This window comes from Chlamydotis macqueenii, chromosome W (assembly GCF_036417535.1).
Source record: "Chlamydotis macqueenii isolate bChlMac1 chromosome W, bChlMac1.mat, whole genome shotgun sequence".
Taxonomy (NCBI): Eukaryota; Metazoa; Chordata; class Aves; order Otidiformes; family Otididae; genus Chlamydotis; species Chlamydotis macqueenii.
In genome coordinates this window covers 53,874,739-53,884,708 of record NC_141592.1, presented here as the reverse complement: position 1 = coordinate 53,884,708, position 9,970 = coordinate 53,874,739, and the positions used below count along the sequence as shown (strand labels likewise).

The 9,970-nt window shown below is 40.6% G+C and overlaps 1 protein-coding gene across 1 annotated transcript in view; it reads right to left on the bottom strand.

Annotated features, from left to right (window-relative positions):
• Positions 1 to 3,868: 3,868 nt before the first annotated feature.
• The window catches only part of LOC147596817 (ras GTPase-activating protein 1-like), a 96,278-nt gene continuing 90,176 nt past the window's right edge, over positions 3,869 to 9,970 (bottom strand). The window contains exons 22-24 of the mRNA XM_086769652.1: positions 7,942 to 8,019; positions 6,496 to 6,630; positions 3,869 to 4,347 (exon numbers count right to left, since the gene is read on the bottom strand). Of these exons, the coding sequence (XP_086625778.1) occupies positions 4,264 to 4,347; positions 6,496 to 6,630; positions 7,942 to 8,019 (297 nt within the window). The 3' untranslated portion in view covers positions 3,869 to 4,263. The remainder of the gene's footprint in view (positions 4,348 to 6,495; positions 6,631 to 7,941; positions 8,020 to 9,970) is intronic.

Here is a 9,970-nt window from a genome sequence, read left to right as displayed (position 1 = left end):
GAGGGTGAGTGAGAAACTGTGTGATGATCCGGGCTAAACCACCACAGACAGGTAGCCTGGGAGGAATACAGAGAGATTGTCCAAGTGGCCAGGGATCAGCTAAGGAAGGCTAAAGCCCTGACAGAATTGAATCTGGCCAGGGACGTCAAGGGCAACAAGAAAAGCTTCTGTAGGTACATTTGGGATAAAAGGAAGACCAGGGGAGAATGTGGGCCCTCTCCAGAAGGAAACAGGAGACCTGGTTACCTGGGACATGGAGAAGTCTGAGGTACTCAACGAATTCTTTGTCTTTCTTCACCGGAAAGGGCTCTAGCCACATCACCCAAGTTGCGGAAGGCAAAAGCAGGGACTGGGTGAATGAAGAACTGCCCGTTGCATCAGAAGAGCAGGTTCAGGAACATCTGAGGAACCTGAAGGTGCACAAGTCCATGGTGTGATAAACTGTGAACTGTTTGTTCATCAAACCTTGTCAGAACAATGGAAATTTACATAAAGTATGCAAGGTCGGCCACAGGCACCTGGCTATGTAAACACGGCATGCAGGACTGCGAAAGGAGGGGGGGGGAGCTCATGAAGACGAAGGGTATAAAACCAGTAACTTTCTAACCATATAGTTTGAAGAAGCAGTTAGTGGGAGGGGGAAGTCTGTTTTCATGAGGAGTGAGAAACAGTCTCACATTATCTCGACGGAGTGATTAAGAGGAGCAAGGATTCGAAAATATGATGCCATCCATCCCATAAATCTCCTTGCTCAAGGAAAACAGGTGGTTAACAAGGACATGAATCGGCTCAGACTGATAAGGACACTGCCAACTTGTGGGAACAGCACATTCCAGGCAAAGGTGAAAAGTACACCGTGAAGAAGACCTATGGCCTTCCTCCCAAAAGACCCCCGAAGACCCTCGCCCACAATTCCTGGGAGAATTTGTGCAAGCGCGAAGGACTGATAAGCTAATTAACATATGAAGCGAGAGTAGGCGGGTTTAGCTAATGACTATGTATAAGCGTCAACGAAATATTCATTGTTTTACTGTATAAGAATGGGGCGGTTTGCTACCTCAGCGCGCGCCGTTGGTGGAGCAGGAGACTCCCCGGCCGCCCAGCGCTGTTTTGCTTACTGGTCGCTTGCTGTAATAAACCAAATTTTTAATTGGCCAATCTCTGTCATTTAATTAGACAAAGAGGACAGATAAACTATAACACATGGGACCTGATCAGATGCATCCGCAAGTCCTGAGGGAACTGGCAGATGAAGTTCCTAAGCTGCTGTCCATCATATTTGAGAAGTAGTGGCAGTCTGGTGAGGTTCCCACTGACTGGAAATGGGGAAACATAACCCCCATTTTTAAAAAAGGAAACAAGGAAGACCCAAGGATCTACAGGCCGGTCAGCCTCACCTCTGTGCCTGGCAAAGTCATGGAGCAGAACCCCCTGGAAACCATGCTAAGGCACTGGAGAGCAAGGAGGTGATTGGTGACAGCCAACATGGCTTCACTAAGGTGAAATTGTGCCTGGTCAATTTGGTGGCCTTCTACGATGGGGTTACAGTGTTAGTGGATAACGGCAGAGCAACTGATGTCATCTACCTGGACTTGTGCAAGGCATTGGACACTGTCCCACACGACATCCTTCTCTCTAAACTGGAGAGACATGGATTTGACGGACAGACCACTCGGTGGATAAGGAATTGGCGGGATGGTCATACTCAAAGACTAGTGGTCAACAGCTCAATGTCCAGGTGGAGACTGGTGACAAGTGGCGTTCCTCAGGGGTTGGTATTGGGACCAGTGCTGTTCAACATCTTTGTTGGTGGCATGGACAGTGGGATAGAGTGCATCCTCAGGAAGTTCACCGATGACACCAAGCTGAGTGGTGCGGTCAACATGCTGGAGTGAAGGGATGCCATCCAGAGGGACCTTGACAGGCTGGAGAGGTGGGCCTGTGCCAACCTCATGAAGTTCAATCAGGCCAAGTGCAAGGTCCTGCACGTGTGTTGGGGCAATTCTAGACATGAATACAGGCTGGGCAGAGAATGGATCGAGACCAGCCCTGAGGAGAAGGACCTGGGAGTGCTGGTGGATGAGAAGCTCAACATGAGCCAGCAATGTATGCTTGCAGCCCAGAAAGCCAACCGCATCCTGGGCTGCATCAAAAGAAGCGTGGCCAGCAGGTCGAGGGAGGTGATTCTGCCCCTCTACTCTGCCCTGGTGAGACCCCACCTGGAGTACTGTGTCCAGTTCTGGAGCCCCCAGCATAAGAAGGACATGGACCAGTTGGAGAAGGTCCAGAGGAGGGCCACGAAGATGATCAGAGGGCTGGAGCACCTCTCCTATGAGGACAGGCTGAGAGAGTTGGGGCTGTTCAGCCTGGAGAAGAGGAGGCTCTGGGGAGACCTGATAGCAGTCTTCCAGTACCTAGAGGAGGTCTACAAGAAAGCTGGAGAGGGACTTTTGACAAGGGCATGCAGTGATAGGACAAGGGGTAATGGCTTTAAACTGAAAGAAGGTAGATTTAGATTAGACATAAGGAAGAAATTCTTCAGTACAAGGGTGGTGAGGCACTGGAACAGGTCTCCCAGAGAGGTCGTAGATGCCCTATCCCTGGAAGTGTTCGAGGCCAGATTGGACGGGGCTTTGAGTGACCTGGTCTTGTGGAAGGTGTCTCTGCTCAGGGCAGGGGGGTTGGAACTACATGATCTTTAAGGTCTCTTCCAACCCAAATCATTCTATGATTCTGTGACAGCACACCAGTGTTTTGGCTGTTGCTTTACAGTGTTAGCACAGTGTCGAGGCTTTTTGTTTTTCCCACTCTGCCCCACTGGGGAGTAGGCTGGGCAGTGAGCACGAAGTTTGGAGGAGACATAGCTGGGACAGCTGACCTGAACTGGCTAAAGGGATATTCCATTCCATATAATGTCATGCTCAGCAATATAAGTGGAGGGAAGGGTTTTTTTTGAGGGGTGAAGCTAGCTTTTGTTTAGAGACTGGGTGGACATCAGTCCGCTTCTAGGAAGTGGTGAGTGATTGCCTTTGCATCACTTGTTCTGTTTTTCTTTTCTTCATCTTTCCTTTCTCAACCCTTGAGTTTTCTTGCTTTTGCTCTTCCTATTCTCTCCCCTGTCCTACTTTTAGGGGGAGGGAGGAGTGAGCAAGTGCTTAAGCTGCTGGTGGGGAGTAAAATACAACATTAATTTTCACACATTGTTTCAGGAAATAGCAATGTCAATTTTTTAATATACATACCTAAATGTAACTTTGAGATCTACCTACGATCATTTTTATCAATGCATTTTATACCTAATAGACAAATAGCCAACCATATCTGTTATCCAAATTTCATTTTTACAATGTTCTATAACTTGCACCCAAAGGTAGAGTCTTTATGGAAACTTACTATTGGCAGCTTGATTATTTCAAAAACTTATTTTTCAGGTTTAAAAATAAAATTAATGGTACCCTTACATTACACACAAAACCAATCAATGCATATTTTATAAAATGGTTTAATGGATGCATGCATGTCTGATACAATTATAATAAATTTAGTGAATTCTAATTATTCACTGTTGCAAACATTTTACAAAAGCATTGTGATTTACCTGAATGAATACACAGTCCTTGATGGAAGAATTATTTAGACTGAATCAGTGGCACATTAAAGAATAAAGCTGACAAGATCCCTTCTGCATATTCTTTTGATTCCAGCAAGAGAAACAACATGGTGTAAAAAGTATACAGGAAAGATTGTTCTTACCACAACCATCAAACTCTGGAAATTGTAAATACAAGTTCAAGTGGTTGAAATAGTCAAACTCATAATAATTGTAACCAGTCAGAAATTACAGTAAGAAATGTTATCCAGTTACATGTAGCTGTCAAAACAATGAATTTATTTCCTTGTCAGTTGATAATTCTTTTCCAACAAGATAGAAAAACTTTGGCAACTGCAGGTGTTGAAAATAATTTTCAAAGATCAAGACAGTCACAGCATTTTCTTTGCAGAAGGTAAACTGCACACCAAGGCTCAGAGGCTGTAAAAACTGGTTCCAAGTGGAAAAAAAGTGCAAATATCTTGCACAGATAGTTTAAAAAGCTGCTGGTACAATCATTCACTAACAGAATCTTTGTTTTCTTTTTGCATAGTTCACACATCACTGGTAATGTGACAGGGCGTGCTATTTTTGGCAAGAGCAAAAAAAGTGATACTCGTGTGAGTTGCCATGTTAGACATGCTGGATCCATGCAGAATTCAGGTAGAGGGCTGCTACCTGATGTTATTAGACACTGAATACTGATTTTGTTTTTGTTGAAGCAGTTCTGTAATAGCCAACAGCTTCTTAAGAACATGCTGTAGAAAAACAAAAACAAAAACAAAAAACAGTACAACCCTACATTAGCAACTAGAAAAAAAACAAAACTCATCTTGCTTGAGAAACATCTTCAACATAAACCTACAGACTTAGAATTAGGTAGTTTAAAATATATTTACCCCCCTCCCCCAATTCCCTAGTCACTAAGGCATTATTTCAAAAGGCAACTGTAAAATAGCAATATGAAATTTATCTGCACCCATGGACACCCATTAAGTCTTGCCAACCTAACCTGAGAGTTTCAAAATCAAAGAGAATTCTCCTAGCTGTTAAAATCTGTAAACAAAAAATCCATTCTCAGCTATTTTCCCTGAAAGTGCAGAAGTGTGAAAGTGCAGAACTGGGCCAAGAAAATGAAAAAAAGTCTGGTGACAAAAAAAAAAAAAGATGATAATACAATTCACTTCTGCACAGGCAGAACTACCCTCTTTTAACTTTCTGAAAACCTGGTCATTAAACTAAACCAAATGCAAATGAACATACACATAGAACAGGCTGAGAAATTGTATTGCTAACACACTGTCAAGAGTTCAATAATTTTTTCATTATAGTAGAACTATGTTCAACTACAACAGGATGATCCTGAACCTTTAGGGCACTTACAGGAAGAAAAGGGAAAAAAAAAATAATCAAGAGTTTTCTTCATGGAAACCCATGAGGAAAAATTGTCCTCTGAAGAAGAAATATAAGTGCATCGAAGAAACAGTATCACATCTAATCGTTCGAGTACTTCAGATACAGGATTTGTGAAAGAAATTATATCCCTTATCGGTAAGCAACACATATTTAGTACTGAAAACTTCTACTATTCTGCCTTGCCAGTCTAGCCATCATTTTTGCTTTGTCAAGACTAGCAGTAGCTGTAAGTGCATTATGAACTTGAACATGTTTGATTTTTTCCCTCATATGCCACTGAAGAGGTAAATTGTAGTAGTTATGAAATTGGATTAGTTTTGAACTGCTATAATGAACCATTATCTCATTTTTCATTCCTTGATCTTTCTTCTGCCAAAGATGATTAAATACAAATATATTTTCACCTTTTGCAAAATCCCCATAAGAGTTCCCAGTAATCCTCTTATTTAAAAACATTACTGCTGAAATATAGATTTATTGTCTACCTGGGTTTAAATTAAGGCCTTCAAAGAGTCAGGGTATAGGAAGCCCAGTCTTTAAACCATGAGAATAATAAGAACTCTGATTACAAGAACTTATTTTGAAACAATTAAATTAAAAACTATTTAAAAACTACTTATTTGAAAATGAGTAATTAAATAAATAGTTTAAGCTGATACTGATTAAATTTAAGGAAGACCATCTCTAAACAAAAAGGTTTTCTATAGTACAACTGTCCCCATCTGCAAATCATTAGCATTAAAAAGGGAAGACTACTTAAATTATCTCCTGCACAGCACAGTATACTTACTAGTCAATCATAGCAAAACATATTGCTGTGCAATAAGTAGAATTGCCAACTTGAAGTTTATCATAATTAGTAGACCATAGGCAAGTATATTACTTTTACAATATTTTGAGACAATGCATGAAGTCATGTGAATTTTTTTTCCTCTTAAAAATTAAGTTTTCATAAAAGCCGTATAGAAGTTTAATAGTTGGAACAGAACACTCATTTATAGTGTTTGCTAGAGAAGTTTTCCATGTTTGTTTACAAATGTAATAAATCAGGAAGCAGAAATTAAGTAGTGATAGAAAGCTAAAGAAAGTAAATTTAGTTATTTAATTCTCAATTAGAAGAACTAGATCCTAAAACTAGAGCCTGTCAGGAGATAGTAATTTCTTGCTTTTAGGCTTCCTCTAGAAACTAAAAGCTTCACTTGGAACCTAAACAAAAAAAAGCAAAAAAACCAAACCAAACCAAACTAAAAATTCACCAAAACCCAACAAAAAACCACCAACCCACTGCTTTAAAACATCTTTGGTTTTGCTGTATAAATACTTAGTTCATAGCTTTGAGCTTCTTTACAACTAGCAACCTCCTGGTGAAATGTGCATATTATTTATCACTCATACTGCTGGACAGAAAAATTACAAAAGAGTCACAATATTAAGCAATAGCTCAGACATGCTATCTGTACCTGTGATTTTTGGTAACCATTATAGTTTACCTGCATTACACCTCGCTCATTACTGAGTGTCCGAAGTTCATCTGAATGTGCCACACACATCTCATGCAAGGCTGCCAGATAACGAGATAAGTCAGTTCTAGAGTGCTCTGTAGTGTCTGGAAGCTCAGGAACATTCTTTAACAAAAATTATGGGAGAAGACTTAGAATGGTGAGTAGCCAGGCATATAAGAAATTAAATTACAGTTCTACAGACCCACCAACAGCTGTTTTGATACTGCAAGCAAGTACTGCAATGTTTTTCTTCACAATTAACTCTTCTGTCCATGTTATCTAATAAAAATTATATAGTTCCTCCTCTCCATGAGCATCTATTTTATGAAGACATTTTAATTATGGTTACACATTTCACATGGAGAGATTACTAAATATACAACAATTCCTTTTCCTACTAGGAGGGTTCTACTAAAAGGTTTGATGTTGCTATGCTACCTCTGAGCTGGCCAGAAAGATACTGACAGAAGAGATTCATATTATATCCTCTTCCCAAATGAGGGAGATCCATCCATTATGTGGTTGGTTTATTTTGATAAATTTAAATCAGACAATAGCAGCAGCAAAAATGGACACCAAAAAACCTTCCAAACTATCAAGTCAGTAAATCCACTAATAAAATAATGTAATTAAAACAGTCGATTAATTGGTTATTTTAAAATCCGAGAGTTTTCTGAGTCCTCATGCATAATCTGCCCTTTAAAGAAAAAAACCAGTATATTATAATATGCAGAAGTTGCCATTTAACCAGAAAAAAGGTGTCATATGGCAATCCACCTGAATGACACACTTCAAAACACTCATTCTTACAGATTATCAAAATAGTCTGAGATGTCTTCTATGTCACTTTTAATGGATCAATTCAGGAAGCTAGGCACATTTCTTTTATCTTCATTTTAAAAACAAATTCTTGGTTTAAACATATACATATATACGTGAGCTCCTAACTCCTGTTATAGCTACCATACACAAAACAGGAAGTTTCAAAGTGAATTGCAATAATTATTTTATTTTAAACTACAATATCTAGAATGCATGTAGTGAGACATTTGGTAATGTATAACTAAAATGGAACATAATATTTTTTTAAACTTAAGAATACATAAGAATTTTTTGCTTTAAAATGTTTTTTTAAAGATTGGTATTTTTGGCCAAAAGCCCTAATCCCCGGGGAGAAGCTCAAATAGATCTCATGTCTACAGCAGTACTAAAGGAATAAAATCTTTCGAACACGACATTTGATTGGTTTTAATTCTGTGTGACAGGTCATCGATGTGCAGTTCCTAAACATGCATAAGAAAAAAATTTCAGTAACAAGCATTCGAAATTGTGTGGAAGCTGATACATTTTTGAGCTAGTTAAGAAGAACTGTAAAGAATTTTAATTTATAATGTTGCTATACAACGTCCAATAATTTTTTTTTAAACCACTTACCCCAAGTTCATCTAAGAACATGATCATGCGATGTTTGTTACTCTTGATGAATGGATTTACTCCCTCCATATATGGCTCCTAGTAATTTTAAAAAGTATTTATTAGAACAAATCAATACCAATTTAATAGTTATACCTGAAGTGAACACATTGTAATCAGAGACAAATGATACTGCAAAACACAAATGTGTCATCTGGAGTGATTTTATTTTTTCAAGTGAATTTATTACGACTGGTGTACAACCAGTCGAAAGATTACACTTTTTTTTGCATTCCAGATGGATTCTGAAATTGTTTATATATGCATTCTGACATGAAATTTTACATTTATGAAATACTGAAAATGAACTGCTTTTTTTTTCATTGCAGCTATATAATGGAGAAAACACTTTCAGAGGTAACATCAGGACATAAGAGCTCTCCTCCTTGTCCTTTTGTTAATGCTTATATTCCTTATAATGCTTATTATATTGAAATTGCTTTTTGCTGGCTTCACTAAGGGCAGATCGTGCCTGACTAATTTGGTGGCCTTCTATGACGGGGTGACAGCATCAGTGGACAAGGGACTACCTGGGCTTGTGCAAGGCATTTGACACTATCCCGCACAACATCCTTCTCTCTAAACTGGAGAGACATAGGTTTGATGGACGGACCACTCAGTGGATAAGGAGTTGGCGGGATGGTCATACTCAAAACTAGTGGTCAACAGCTCAATGTCCAGGTGGAGACTGGTGACAAGTGGCGTTCCTCAGGGGTCGGTATTGGGACCAGTGCTGTTCAACATCTTTGTTGGTGGCATGGACAGTGGGATAGAGTGCACCCTCAGCAAGTTCACCAATGACATCAAGCTGAGTGGTGCGGTCAACATGCTGGAGTGAAGGGATGCCATCCAGAGGGACCTTGACAGGCTGGAGAGGTGGGCCCATGCCAACCTCATGAAGTTCAACCAGGCCAAGTGCAAGGTCCTGCACATGGGACAGGGCAATCCCAGGCACAAATACAGGCTGGGCAGAGAGTGGATCAAGACCAGCCCTGAGGAGAAGGACTTGGGAGTGCTAGTGGATGAGAAGCTCAACCTGAGCAGGCAATGTGCCCTTGCTGCTCAGAAAGCCAACCGCATCCTGGGCTGCATCAAAAGAAGCGTGGCCAGCAGGCTGAGGGAGGTGACTCTGCCCCTCTACTCTGCCCTGGTGAGACCCCACCTGGAGTACTTTGTCCAGTTCTGGAGCCCCCAACACAAGAAGGACATGGACCAGTTGAAGAAGGTCCAGAGGAGGGCCATGAAGATGATCAGAGGGCTGGAGCACCTCTCCTATGAGGACAGGCTGAGAGAGTTGGGGCTGTTCAGCCTGGAGAAGAGGAGGCTCTGGGGAGACTTTCTAGTGGTCTTTCAGTACCTAAAGGGGGCCTACAGGAAGGATGGGGAGAAACTCTTCAGCAGGGCCTCTTGTGACAGGACAAGAGGTAATGGTTTTAAAATAGAGGGAGGTAGATTCAGATTACATATTAGGAAAAAATTTTTTACACTGAGGGTGGTAGAGCACTGGAACAGATTGCCCAGAAAGGTGGTGGATGCCCCATCCCTGGAAACATTCAAGGCCAGGCTGGATGAGGCTCTGAGCAACCTGATCTAGTTGGGGATGTCCCTGCTCCTTGCATGGCATTTGGACTAGATGACCTTTAAAGGCCCCTTCCAACCCAAACCTTTCAATGATTCTATGATTCCAAGATGTGAGTGTCAGACACAAGGCTTTATAATGGCAGCCTGAAGTCGCTTTCTTTCACTATGCTTAAGTCAACAGATTTTTATTGCTCAGTCATGTTGCAACTTGGGAACTAGAACAGGCATTCTTTTAGTGATGCAATCGAAACTTTATTAAAAGTTGAGGCTTTTTAGTGCAACTTGTAAAACTGATTTACAGAATTGTGTCAAGCAATATGAAAAGGAGTACAAATAAAAGGGATGTTTCAAAATGCTGTACCATTGGAGTTGGACTTGATGATCCTTATGAGTCCTTTCCAACTTGAGA